Genomic DNA, 15,001 nt, shown 5'->3' with positions numbered 1-15,001 from the left:
CCATGGACGAAGAGATTTTCATTCTGGAGGTCTAAAATCACAAAACAATCTATAAACAGTCACGTCATTTATATAAAAACACCAATTAAAAGGATGCGGCGTGGAATACCATGGCGTGAGTAAGTGGCGTGGATGGTAAATTACCAATTTGGTCCAATAAATGTCCTCTGGATGGGCACAATAAACTGTTTAAATGGTTTTGTGTTTCTCTTTATGGAACACATATATCGCGCGATTATGCGTGATTTCGGGAAATCTCGTGAGTCCTCGCCACTCCCACCGACCGGCGGAGCCGCAACAGTGCGCGTCACAGACGGTAACGGTGAGTGTTGACGCAAGCAGCGGATCCAAAACACAACCCCGAGCTGCAAAATAAACGGAGGAAGGAGGGGGATCCGCGAACCTGGACCAGACCCCCAACACTGAGACAGTGGTCACCGGCGGTGGCCTTTCAGGAAGAAACGCAAAGATGTTTTATATAAGTGAAATTCAAATTTAGTACGTTTAGTACCGCTTTTCCGTTTCCGGGTCGTGGGGTGCTGGAGCCAATCCCAGCCTGGACAGCTTGCCAAATCAGAGATCTAATTTTTAGCAGACTGACTTAACTATTATCATGTTTCAAAATTGAGTGTGTTGATATAATTTCAAATATCGAGTTGGTTAATAAAAATTCATTCTTGCAAAAAAATGTTTGTCCTGTGTTTTATGAAGATCGTGATCAACTAAATGAAAGAAAAAAAAAATCACAAAATACATGAAATTTCAAGTAAAAAGTATCGGTATCAACAATACTGGCCCTGTATTTACTTGGCCCTACATTTGCAATATTACCCACCCCTACACTCAAACATCTTACATTATTACAAAACTGTGTTTCCTTGGAAAATAATCATGACAGTAATAATTTCTTAAATAAAAAAACAGCAAAATTTTAAAAAGTCTAATGAAAAGATTAAGCCAGGATTTAATGATGTACTTAATGATGAACAATCAGCATCTTCACATCCAGCTCTGTAGGTAGAAGAAGCACGTTTATGTTTAAAAACAAGTTTGAACAGGTAGAGATGGGCATAAGAAAAGATTTATATTAGTTTCATCGGTAACTAACAGACCCAGAATTGTAACACACACAGACAAATCTGACACTAATCTCCTCTTCTCCATTTTATGATCCCACCAACAAAGAAGAGACAACAACAGCACAGTTAGGGCAGTATGATGTAAAAACTGGCATCTTTATGACATGGTCTGCAATCTGTCACAAGCATTACCAAGCTAAGTTTTATCCACCTTCTTCTTTTTCTTCTTCTTCTTTTTTTCCTTCCTCCTCTTTTTCTTCTTAGGTGAGTTTAGTTTTGTCATTTTTCCTTCATCATTAAAGTTGCTGCTCTCACTACCATCACTGATATCATCCTTCTCTTTACTCTCTTTTTCCCTGCTGTTATTTCCCTTTGCGTCATCTACCTTGATTTTGCTGTAACTTCCAACGGCCAGTTCCTTAAATTCCTCCTTGACCCTGACATTTGGAGGAGGAGTTCGTCCATGGGACACTGTGATGAGTATCCTCTCCTTACTCATGCCCTCTTTCAGTGAGATGTTCTCCTGCTTTGTCCTGTTATTTTCACATCCGTCGCCATGTTGGCTCCTGTGATCTCTCTCTTCCCTCCTGTCTTTGTGATAGTGACTTCTGTGGTCCCCTAGGTCTCTCTGGTAGCTGTAGTCTTTGTGTTGTCTCCTGTCTGGGGGTTGTGGGTGTTGATTACAGTTGCTACTAGCACAGAGGCAGTATCTTTTGTTGTCTCCAGTGAGCTTTCCTACTTGTACCTTCTGCTGAAAAGAAAAGAGACAGACTAAGAACCTGTGTCATTGGAGATCTGGCATTTTACAGTACAGTCACAAGAGTGTATTGACAGTTAACAATGAAGGAATGGATTCACCCACTTCTGGCGACAGTATGAGTGGAATTGCCATCATGAGTCTTTATTGGCTGTGAAACACAACTTCTCAGCTTTCACAAACTGCTTAAATTTCTCAGAGCAAAAAACTGTGGCAGCTGCTGGTGCTGACACTCAGTTTAAAAGAGTTGAAGTGAGATGCTTTGATTTTTACATCTTTGTACTGATCCATTAATTACTATAGGCATTACCCACCAATTTGATATTTTGGACTATCCCTTTGCTACGTTATGTTCGGGAGCAAATGCACTTTTTTCCATTTGCAAACCATTATGAAAGATAAGATAGTACTTTATGTATCCCACGTATGGGAAATTAGTTGTTACAGCAGCAACCACAGTTATAGAAAAAAATAAAAACAGGAGTAGAATTACTGGAAAAACATAAAGTGGCAGTGATAATGATAAAGTGAAGATAAGAAAAATTTTCAAGTAGTGCAAAAACATGTAATGTAAATATAATTAGCCCAGAGTGCAGATTGTATTGCCAGAACATGGAGGTGTTATATAGTCTGATAGCTGCTGGAAAGAATGACCTGCGGTAGCACTCCTTAGTTACTTAGTTCTCCCACAGTGTGGGGGGTGGGAGGGGTTGTCTAGGATGGATGTCAGTTTGGCCAAAATCCATCTCTCACCCACCTCCTCAATGGAGTCCAGAGAGCCTCTTGTGAAAAGTTTATTTATTTTTTCTACTGTTAATATTAGAGAAATTGCATTGTGCTGCTCACTTCAGAGTTTCTGAAAGCAGGTTAAGATAAATAATTACACTCAGTGAATTACATTGCATCATTCCTTTGCTTTGTCATGTAGCACTGTGTTGAATCGCACTGAATTGGTCTGCATAACGAGTGTCAGAAATGAGTGTAACATATATGCAGATTACTGGTGTTCTACAAGCAAATTCGTTTTTTAAAACCAGATAGGTAGTTTTGAGCTTTTGTCTTCTGCTGCTTTAGTTTTAAATTTGTGTATTTTACTGTTTAAGCTTTAAACTTTTATGTTCAACAGTGTAGTTTTTATTGTGTGGTTTCCTGGTTGATTGATTTCTTTGATAATGCTACAATTATGGGCCAAGATTACAGGACCTGTTTGTCTACACTGGAGGTGATTAGTTGCACAAATTTGTACAATCCGCTTCCTGTTTACAGCAAACTGGTGTTGGTTCTAAGGTACTTACAGTGTTAGATCCAATGTGTTGGTGGATGGCTGCATGTTCTTCGGCACAGTTCAGATCTCCAATGAACTCCTCACATTTTTGGCAGTAAAAACCAATGACTGGTGTCAGGAAAGTCAGTCCTACATATGGCAAAAAACTGCAGTGAAGCAGATGTAGTTAAAAGTTTGAAGGAAAATAAAGACGAGAAGGTGCATTTACCATCCTGTGTCAACAGCCCCTCCAGCTCTTTCATCAGGGACTCTATCTTTATAATCTTGGCCTGTTTCTCTCCCTTCGTGTATTCAGCATTGCCTGTCTGCAAAAAGAAGTCACATTTCATTCTTCCAAGTGTTTCAAGCTGTGCGCTCAGATGTGGAGTTGTTAGTCACAGTTGTTGAAATTCTTCACCTTGTGTTTATCAGAGTTCTCGGATGTACCACTGCTTTCGCTGATTTGCTTGGTCTGTTTTTCCTTCGTCGCTGTGAGAGAACATGATTCTGGATTACACTTAGGTGCTTACATCAGGATTCTGCATGGAAGAGTTTGTTGAAAACACACTAAGTATAATACCTGTTGCATGTTTATACCTGCTAAAGGATGAAAGCAGCAAGGACAAATCAGGTCAGAATCATTTGTCATGTTACACTTGTAACAACTGTTTGCACTGATGTCTATCCACGTATAATAAATCAACTCAAAGTGATTCATGCATTCAAGTTTTGTGTACTGTAACATCCCTCCCACACAAACACAATAGCGTTGTGGGACAGCACATTGAAGAAAGGGACCAGACAACATGCTCCTTTGTTCCACAGACAAAGAGGGTCCTTTGAACTCAGCTCTCCCACAATCCTCATCTTTTCACACCTATGTGAGACGACAACCCCAAACTTTAAGTCCAGCTGCTATTGGTCACTGTATGACATGTGACCCAGTCTGTTCCTCCTCCCCCTCTCTTGTCCCAAGCCTCTGGCTTCCCTCATACCCTCTTGCGCCCCTCTCTCTTGGTTCCTGGATCCTCTCTGGGCCTCTGAGGCCTTCCTTGAATTAGCTCTCCTTACTCAGAGGTTGGCTCTGACCTCCTTTGCAACTCTGCACTGGTAGTGACCAAGATTTCTAAGAGTGGACAAGATGAACGCCAGCAGACTTGATGCAACATCTCCCTGCTGTATCCAGCAGGCAGCGAGCCTCAAGTTAGCATCAACTGCTAACTTAAATGAAGAGAACTGGGTAATGTTCACTGGGCCAACCTAGCAGAAAACAAGCACAGCTAAGAACTGTTAACCTTTGTACACACAAAGGTTGTAAATTTGGTTACTTTCTCTGTTGGGATTTCTTCTATGTGTTTAGGTTGCTGGTTAGCCACACCAAGAGAATTCTGAGTAATCAGTAAGAGCCTAATGCACGTTTGGGAGTGAGTCAGAAAGCTGGGGCTACCACTGTGCCCATGTGATACCCTAAAAACCTAACAAACAAGAATATATCACCTGTTTTAAAATAAAAGCATCTTCTACATCTGTGTAAACATACAGCATTACAGCAGCAAGGGGTTAAATGTGCGATTGGGCTGGCCATGAATAGACTACAGTCCATCACAATGAAGGAAGAGGAGGGTTACTTTTTTTTGTTTGTTTGTTTATTTATCAAATTAACATATCTCCAGCCACATAATTTAAAGGTGCAGCTGCAAATAAAAAATAATAATAAATAAAAATCAGTCCCTTGTATAACACTGGATTTCTGAAATATATGGAAATTCAACAATTTTTGCTCCTTAAAAATGTAGCCAATTCTCCACATATTAATAATCAGCTCAACCTCAGGTAGTTATATATACCAGTTAATAGTTACCATATTAACAATACCAGTTAAGACTCTTTTCACTGTAATAGAGGGTAGCAGCCCAGAAACAATAAAATGCAACTAAGTGGTTGCATTTTATCCTTATTTTCTAGATAAATGTGTATGTCTATGTGTAAAGTGCCTTGATGTAACTCTGTGATGATTGAGTGTAATACAAATCTAATCAAATTGATTTGATTTGAATTACGGGTCAGTTGGAATCAGTTTCTCACCTTTGATCAGACACTGCAGAGATTCCAGAGCAAGTCGAACATTTGGGTTATTTACTGCTGGTAACGCCAAGTTCACTGCTGTAGGGTCTGAAATGGGAAGTCCAGGGGACAGCTGCTTCTCTTCCCTCTGTCCCTGCATTTTTACCATGATGTCACTGATGTCTGTTGTGCCAAGACTTTTTAATATGGTCTTGATTTTCTCACACTCTCTGCTATCCAGACTGGCCAAAGCTATGCCTGGTGGAGTCTTATGAAGTGGTTCCTTCGGATCAAGCCAATTCTCAGACCTACTTACGGTGGTTTGACAATTCTGTTGAACATCTGTTTCTTGGAATTTAGATTTTTTTAGAGTCTGGGAAACTGGTGCAAAAGGCTCGAAGGAGGATTTATTGCCTTGTTTTCCCTGCATGTCTTCACCTCCATACAGGAATGACTCTTCATCATCAAGCTCCTCAGCTCTCCGGGATGTGGTGTCCTCCCGACTTTCTGCCTGGAGCCAGGAGAAATCGCTGCCCACTCTGTCATGGGGAAGGAGCATGCTGTCGTTCTCCTGTGAGGCTGAAGGCTCCTGACCATCGTGTTGCTGATGTCTGTACTCATCTGGCGCGCTCTGCGCTTTTTTGCTTTCACCAGCAGTCTGGAAAGCAGCAAACATAAAACAAAAAATACTTAACAGGTGCAAGCTGCTTCAGTTTGTTGTCCTGTGAGGCTGCAGATGAATTGTGCAGGAAAATAATGAGCTACAGGCATTCAGTATTTTAACTGCCAGTGTTCATATTTAAAAACAATTATCAACTTCTGATCACAGCAACTGCTGAGGCCAATACATAAGTAAACTTTTGAAACTCACAACCTGTTGTGAGGTTTGTGTACAAAAGATGATTATCAATTCTTGCCCATAGAAGTTTATGCAGAACCCCCAGGGAGTCATGTTTTCGAATGAATAATGAGCTCTACCTGAAGAGTGAGGATGGCTTTTTTGAGGGCAGGCAACCGCTCGTCTAGTTCTCTGCTGCTCATGACCAGCTTCAGTCCTTGTATGAGACTCTTCTCTGTCGAGTTATTGCTGTTCACGACGCTGCTGCTGCAGCTGTTGCACAGACTCCTCTTTTTCTTTATGTCTTTGGCATGGCTCTTTTCACTGCTGCTGCTGCGTGACTTTGACCTCCTGGCCCTGCTCTTGCTCCGCATAGGACTCTTCCTCCCACTTTGGTTCCGGATCCGAATCACACTATGGGGTCTGGTTTTACTTTTTGCGCTGCTTTTACTTCTAGCTCTACTCTTGGTAAAAACATGGCCTCTGCTCCTGCCCCTGCTTTGGCTACGTACATGGCTTCTACTCCGGGCATGGCTCCCAGCTCGAGATTTCCCACGGCTTTGGCCACGGCTTCGGCCACGGCTTCGGCCACGGCTTCGGCCACGGCTTTTACTCTTGCTAACAATTTTCTGGATCTTGGCGTCTGATTTTGCTGCATCTTTTAGGACATTGGCAGATTTAAATGCATCAGCAAGGTTATAAGCCATGTTTCCTTTCAGGTAGTCTGGGAGAGGCTTATTAGCTGTAATGCATCTCAAGAATTCCTCACCAGCTCTGTCACTGAAAAAAAATATGCATGCTTCAAATTCAAGTACAATAAAGCAACTTTTCAGAATTGAATTTTGACCAAAACAAAATCAAAGATATTGTCAACTCATATACCTGCTGTCTGGAAAATGATGATCCATAGGAGTAGGATTCCAATGCGGGACCTGAGGGTGGGTTGCTTCTGCATGAGGGACGATCTGGTGGCTGCCCCCCAAAGCAATCACTGTACTATGGTCTATGGAGAAGCTGCTACAGTTGGGCTGAGAGTATTCAGAGTTCACATTATAGTGCTGTACAACACAGAACTGCAATAGCTTATTTTTAGGCATTTTTACTCCGTGTGGTATAGGTTTGTAAATATATTGAAGGAGTTGCATGAAACTTATCCTTGGAAATTTACAAAGTGATGAAAACTGCAGGAAAATAAATAGGGAGTGGTCACATGGGAGATGATGGAAAATAGGCTTTGCAACTTCCCGAGGATTGGAATGAAGTGACTAGTCGTCATTTCTATCCACCACAGACTGAATATGCTCAGCAATGCCTCAAATGGCATGCAGAATAAGAGGCCATGTTGTACTGACATCATTGGTCACACTCTTGCCCACAAGTTCATGTTCCAACCCATCGGTACTCAATCACTATTTTAGAGATCTCCAGCTCCAGTCCTTGAGAGCTACTGTCCTGCATGTTTTACATGTTTCCTGCTCCAACACAACTGATTCAAATGATCAACTCGTCATGAAGCTCTGCTGAGGTCTGAGAAGGAGCTACTCATTTGAATCAGGTGTGTTGGAGCAGGAAACACCTAAAACATGTAGGACAGTAGCTCTCCAAGGACCGGAGGTAGAGACCTCTGCACTATATTGTTACATGACAATGTGGAGAAACTAAGGCATCTGAATACTGAATAAGAAGAGGACATGAGTTAGACTTTTAATGGAGGTCACCATGACTGTATTGACACATCTGCAAACCTTGTCTGTACAAAACAATGTTGTGTCTCCAGGAACTATTACTAAGAAATGCCCTAGAAGATGGCTCACATTTCTTTGGGATGGGAGAATAGAGAATGTGGCAAATAGGAATGAAGCCTGCACAGTCCACATGCACATACACACACACCATCATCCATGTATAAGAGACACCTCCAGGTCCTGTAATACTTTGAGAGCTCTCTGACTGTGTTGTTAGTAGGGCTGCTGTGAATAAAGGAGACTCCCCTTTGAGTTATACTGCATTATTATATTTATACCCAGTGGTGATTACTACAGTAATAACTGAATATGCATTAATATCACCAATACATTATTACATCAGTACCCTGTAGTCACTTGTGTTATTACATCAGTACTCTGTAGACATTCTTATATTATTACGTCAGGACTCTGTAGTCATTCCTACAATATTACTCAATGTGCTCACAGATTGGACTACAAGCACCTTTAAAACTTAATTTTGGTATCAACTACACACCTTTTTAGTTTATGATGGTATTTTGGAGTTAGCAGCATATGACATTTGTCCAAAGACAGACCAAGGCATTTGAACGTCCATGAGGTAATTCCTGCTAGGGCTGTTGCTATCAAATATTTTAGTTATCGAGTATTCTACTGAAAATTCCATTGATTAATCAAGGTAGGTGCACTACTCATAAGCGAAAGAACCTCGATCTAAGTATTGATAAGCTGCCGAACAGAAAAAATTTGCCTTTAAGACGAGAGAAGTGGATACAGGCAGTAAGACAAGAGGCACCGTCTGCTGCATATCAGCTTTGAAGACCGGGCAGTCAGAGTTTGCTGACTGCTATGGAATACAGGACTTCATTTGGCCAAGAACACACACACGGTTGCAAGGACTAAGCCCCACTGTCAAGGTTAGTTACAATCATAGTGTTTGAGTTCATGCTTTTGTGACACCCTACATGAGTTTCGCTTGTGTAAGGATCAATTCATGTGACTTGAGAGGAAGTTGAAACTCATTAATTCATTCATCTTCTACTGCTTATCCATTTCCAGGTTGCGGGGGGTGCTGGAGCCAATCCCAGCTCACATTGTGCGTAGGGTACACCCTGGACAGGTCACCAGTCCATCACAGGGCCAACACAGAGACAGTCAGTCAACCACTCACACGCAAACCTACGGACAATTTAGAGTCACCAATAAACCCAAACATGCGTTGGACTGTGGGAGGAAACCAATAGGGAGAATATGCAAACTCCACACAGAAAGGCCCCAGGCCCGAACCCACAACCTTTTTATTGTGGGGCAACAGCCCTAACCAAGCCCTTTCCTGCTTGGCGGAGTGGTGACTGGTGTTCCATCAGTCAACCATCCTTGCCTTTATACTATAAAAAGTTATAATACACCTCTGAGCAGGGCAGACTGGAGGCTATAGGGACTTACTATGAGAAAGTGGTGATTAATGGAGTAGCTGGTTGGCATGGAAAGCTCAGTAGAGGAAAAGCAGTGAAAACATATAACAGCAAAATGAGTTGAAACGTTTGTCACAGATGGTGGTGAGTAAAGGAATAGTTTTTCAACATTTCTTCAAGGCCAGTAATCAACCAGATATGTTAGGTATGTTGCATGTTCAAAATTTACAAATAGGTCTTTTATGGACCAGAAGTTACAACAGCATCTGGAAAACATATAACAAACATAAAATATAATAAATCTAACACATGTATAATCTACAACAGGAAAACATCTGAGACTTAAGATATCTCAGATACCCTAGTTTTTTTTCAGCGTGCATGCTGTTGGGAATTGTTGGTCATCCTGATTGAACACTGATCATTGTAATGTGCTTTAGTGATCATAAGATGATAGAGAGTGTCCAATAGTAAGGCTCTAATAGCAAAGAAAGCCCAAAATGTAATGTCCTCATATAAGCATTCAGGGTCTTCAGAGGATAGCGCAAGGACACAAACTAATCATTAGAGGATCACTTGATTGATAATGGTCTGATCCAATTGACCTCTGATTCCTCACAATGGTAGGAACTTCAGACATTTTTTACTGACAAGCTAACTTCTGAAGTGTCAATGCAATAAAGCCTTTTACAAGGAGCTGGATTTATAGAGGTCATACGTCATCACTGAGCATTTAGGATACGGCAATCTTGGAGAAAAAGGGGAGTCTCCAGGACCACTTTATCTTCTTCCAAGTGGCATGCAACAGGAGAAAAGCTGAAAGAGGTCAAAACCCATGTGGCTCATGATTTAGGGCAAAAGTCAAAATGCATCAGTCCAATAAAGTTGTGTTTACTTCTTACTGAGTGTTGCTCAGTTAGTACCACCTTCACAGTTTATGCATTATTGTGCTTCCATATATTTCATTCACTTGGTAATACAGTAGAGGACAAACATCGTGGCGAAGTTCATGTTGTCCAATCCGTGAAGGGCAGACACCTTTATGCAGCCATTACATATATTATGCCACTCAATGTGATTGATGAAGAGCAAGGGCAACACGAAGCACTTCTTTATGTTGATACTTGAAAACGTACAAGCAACCCAAGCTGTAACAAGACACAACAACCTTTCTAGCTTATGGACGTGCTATGGTTATCTATACACTGCTGCATGACAAGCATAAACAATGTGTAATTACAGTGGTGGCAGTATTTCTTAGAGTCATTGAGTTGACAGTGCTGACACCAAGAACCACAAAATGAACCTTTATTTTTGTTTGTTTGTTTATATGTTTCTGGTGTATTTTGCAACACAACACACACCAACAGTAGAACATAAAATGAATACATTTACAATAATCTAAATTACACAAACTCAACATACAATATACAGCATTATACAATAAGTAGCTTCATCTTTTGTTACTATTAAAAATATTTCATCAACATTTAACCCATATTCTGATCAGAACAGGATGGACACAACTTGGCTGAAGTTGTGTTGTCAATACAACTAAATTGTGGGCAGTGCAGTTCAATACATTCATTGACTGCGTCTAACACCTCAATCTGATCCGAGGTTAGGGTTAAAAAGAACATAAAATATGCTTTTTGTGAATATATTTAAACAAGGTGACAACACCACCTCTAAAAGCAAATATTTTAAGTAGACTTTCAGTTACAGTCTTCAACTGCAGTCCATCAGGATTCCCATGAAGACTCTCGCTGGTTCAAAATGCTAGGGGTCGAGGATTGACAGAAAGTAGGTGTAATCACACCTGTCTTGTGTTAACCTTTCTGCATCAACTCCCTTTAAAAGCCAAAAGGAGAATTTTAATCTTCCTTACATTGAGGATTCATTCAGTTAGGCATCAGTATAGATCAAATTGAGGATAATGATGTACAACAAAATAAGCAAATATAAATAGCAAGTTACTACATGCAATTCATTTACGGACATCTATCCTTAGGGTTTCATACAGATTGATGCATAAATCTAAAGTTGCCTCTTTCTACTATTCTTGGCACTTTTATCAGAAGGGAATGCAGGGAAATTCTGCATTAATATTTTTACTATATTGTTTATATTTTTCACTGTAAAATATTCAAAACACCACAAGCATCAATGACCAGATGTTAGCCATTGAAATACACATACCATTATCACTATCATCAATTCACAAAGTAACATGCATAAAAGCAGCAAAACTGCAACCTTATACTGATGGTACACATGCACTAACTCATATCAGCAAATCATTTGGCTGCATATATTTCAAATGGTATAATATGTGACATCAAAAAATGCCAGCCCAATGCCCTAGACATTGTTTTTTAAAGCAAAGATTGAATGTGCTGACTTACTTGTTTTGAAGTGAAGCAAGACCATAAACCAGTCTGGCTGAAGTCTGTGATGACAAATTTGACCTGTTCTGCCTGTTCTCGGCTGATGGCTGTAAGGTAAATGAGAGCTACTGTACAGTAGCCAGGACACACCAGCAGAGTTGCAGGCAACAATTGAATTGTACCGGCAAATGAAACCCTCTAGCAGTTTAACGTGCCAGGTCGGCATGATTTTACAATCTAAATATATATTATTTCAGAAAATGTTTGAGAGTTTCATGTATAGTGGGATATGGCCCATTCCTTAGCCCAGGAATGCAACAACATTTGACATCACTGATCATAATATTTTATTACAGAGACTGGAGCATGGAATTGGATTAAAGGAACTGCACTAAGGTGGTAGAAATCCTATTTGTCAGATGGATATCAGTTTGTACACGTTAACAATAGCTCCTCCTCACGCACTATAGCCAGTTATGGGGTCCCACAGGGTTTGGTACTTGGAGCACTCCTCTTCACTCTTTATCTGCTTCCTTTAGGCAACATTTTCAAGAAACACAGCATCAATTTTCACTGTTATGCAGACGACACTCAGCTGTATGTATCAATGAAGTTATGCAGATAGCCTGCAGACATGTCTTGAAGACATAAAAGTCCATAATTTGTTACTCCTAAATTCTGACAACACTGAAGTTATTGTACTCGGCCCTAAGCACCTCAGAGAAGCCCTATCTGATCATTTAATCTGCCAGGATGGCATTATTTTGGCTTCCAGCTCCACTGTAAGAAACCATCAAGTAACCTTTGACCACTACCCCACAGGGTTTGGTACTTGGACCAATCCTCTTCACCCTATATCTGCTTCCTTTAGGCAACATTATCAAGAAACACAGCATTGTTTCCACTGTTATGCAGACGACACTCAGCTGTATTTATCTAATCTAATCAGTCTGGATGGCATTACTTTGGCTTCCAGCTCCACTGTAAGAAACCTTGGAATAACTTTTGACCAGGACACGTCCTGTGTCCCTCACATAAAACAAGTCAGTAGGGCAGCTTTCTTCCACCTGAGAAACATTAGGAACATCAGAAACAACTTTTCTCAAGATGACAGAAAAACTAGTCCATGCATTTGTAACTTCTAGGCTGGACTACTGTGACTTATTACTATCTGGATGTCCAAACAAATCTCTGAAAGGCCTTCAGTTGATTCAGAATGCTGCTGCACAAATATTAACAGGAACTAGAAAAAAGCGATCACATCCTAGATTCTCTTAATTGACTGCCAGTAAAATTCAGAATATAATTTAAAATCCTTTTTTTAATAAATAAACCTCTTAATGGCCAAGCTCATAGTTCCTTACTGTCCCAGTAGGCCACTCCGCTCTCTAGACGGAGGTTCCTAGAGTCTCAAAGAGCAAATCTGGAGGCAGATCTTTCAGGCTCCTCTTCTATGGAAACAACTTCCAGTATCGGTCCTGGGTGTGAACTCTTTAGCAATTTTCAAGACCAGGCTTAAAACTTTCCTGTATGAAAGAGCTTATAGTTAAAAGGTTACAAGTTGATCTACTCTTTAGCTATGCTGCTATAGGCCTAGACTGCTGGAGGAAGGACTGAGCACCTCTCTCCCTCCCTCGTGCATGTGCGGACATACCAACAACCATGCTTCTCCTAAATCCCTGTTTCTCCCAGTTCTAAGCATGTGTACTGCATTCATTAACCATGTTTTCCCAAAGTCTCTGTCTCTCCCAGCTCCTCTCCTCTCTCTCTCTGTCCTCATCCTGCAAGTGGCAACTCATCGCCATCCCATGTTCCTGCAATGCCTGCTGCTCCCATATGCTCATGAATTCCATACAGCATCACGTTCCTGCCTGTTCCTGCCCTATACCTCCTCTCTTCCTCTCTCTCTCTCCCTCTCTCCCTCTCTCTCCCTCTCTCTCTCCCTCTCTCTCTCTCTCTCTCCCTCTCTCTCTCCCTCTCCCCCTCTCTCCCCCCCTCAACCCAACCGGTCGAGGCAGATGGCCGCCCCCCCCCCCGAGCCTGGTTCTGCCTGAGGTTTCTGCCTCTTAAAGGAAGTTTTTCCTTGCCACTGTCAGCACGTGCTTGCTCATCGGGGGATGTGTTGTCTAAATTATTTTATAAAGAGTTTGGTCTAGACCTGCTCTATGTGTAACTTTGGTGATGGTAGATTCATTTTTTAAACTGCATGACACTTCAAGTCAGGGAGAAGATTGTTCTTATGAATTGTTCCTGATTAATTCAGTGTAAAAGAAATAACCTGTATCTGCGTAGTGATGTTTTTGAGATAGAGATGCTTCTTAGGTCTATTCTCCAAATAAGAAGTTCCTAGTATCGCTCAGATTGCATTTTCATTGGAAATGTAATCCAACAAAAGATGGGAAGATTCTTATCCCTAATAAGAAGTCCTGCTGTTGGATTTGCCCCAAGAAAATACAAGAGAGTTTGGGGAACCTAAACACTGAAGTTAGGGAAAATTCATTTACATCGCTGAGTGACTGACACTGATACTGTGTAGTGATTTGCGAAAATGCAAAAAAGATTGCAGTGCTTTATTCACACCTGTTCTAAACTGGTACAAGTGTCTTTTTACACACACTTTACCGACACTGGTGAAAGATGAACTGGATTACACTAAGGGAGCCAGACTATCTGTAAAAGATTGTTTAGTTATTTTTTGTGAGTATGAGAGTGACTTGGTTACTATGCTAACTCAGGAGACAGAACCTGTTTGTCAGCTTTTCAAAGTGAAGTGATGTGGTGCCTTCCTTCAAGATATTTATCTTTTTAATATATGGAGTCAGTGTTTTACAAATCTGTACTCCTGTGTAATGGAGTCCAGATTGTGCCGGTCTCTGTATGGTGAGAGAGATGGTAATAGGGATTAAGGGACAGGACAAAGGTTCCACACAAGTTTAAGTGATGTTCTGAGAATGTTTAGGTTTTACTTAATCTAAGCTAGCTGTGTTAGCCTGGGCGGTACGTACACTGATGAAATGTCTTTCTGGTCTGTCGTGGAGATAATCCGGTGCTGGGGACGGCGGTGGTCCGCTGGGGAAGCGTCCAGGAGGTGGAATACCACAGAAGCCCCCGGGTCTGAACGGAAGAGCGTGTGGCGGTGGAGGTCCGAACGGCAGCGGGCCTTGTCCAGGTTTACTGGGGCGGTACATAGCGGCGATCAGACTGGCATGTCACCGGGGGTAGAGAGAAGCTGAAGGGGAAATTCAGCTAAAGTCTGCTATTTGCCAGTGGAGTGGAGTGAGTTTCTTCTTTGTCGGATTGAAGAGACCAGCGATTGCTACTGCAGCCTGAAATGTACCAGTGCGTCTAAAAACATCCGGAGCACTCACTCACTCATCTTCATCCGCATCCGGGTCGCAGGGCTGCTGGAGCCAATCCCAGCTCACATCGGGCGATGGGCGGGGTCACCCTGGACAGGTCGCCAGTCCATT

General features: G+C 41.5%; 1 protein-coding gene across 2 annotated transcripts; it reads right to left on the bottom strand.

The window, feature by feature from the left end:
- Positions 1-946: 946 nt before the first annotated feature.
- LOC115055149 (uncharacterized) lies at positions 947-14,876 on the bottom strand. Of its 2 annotated transcripts, none has more exons than XM_029520656.1 (8): positions 14,537-14,876; positions 6,885-7,030; positions 6,143-6,782; positions 5,186-5,822; positions 3,519-3,589; positions 3,330-3,426; positions 3,132-3,250; positions 947-1,830 (listed from the first exon to the last, which is right to left on the bottom strand). In XM_029520656.1, exons 1-8 carry the CDS (start codon positions 14,717-14,719, stop codon positions 1,276-1,278), a joined length of 2,448 nt encoding a protein of 815 aa, XP_029376516.1. In that variant the 5' UTR covers positions 14,720-14,876; the 3' UTR covers positions 947-1,275. The 2 variants fall into 2 exon arrangements, with proteins under 2 accessions (XP_029376516.1, XP_029376517.1); XM_029520657.1 differs by having other exon boundaries at positions 947-1,827.
- Between the last annotated feature and the right edge of the window lie 125 nt (positions 14,877-15,001).

The sequence above is a fragment of the Echeneis naucrates genome, chromosome 15 (assembly GCF_900963305.1).
Source record: "Echeneis naucrates chromosome 15, fEcheNa1.1, whole genome shotgun sequence".
NCBI lineage: Eukaryota > Metazoa > Chordata > Actinopteri > Carangiformes > Echeneidae > Echeneis > Echeneis naucrates.
This window is presented reverse-complemented; position numbering and strand designations above follow the sequence as displayed.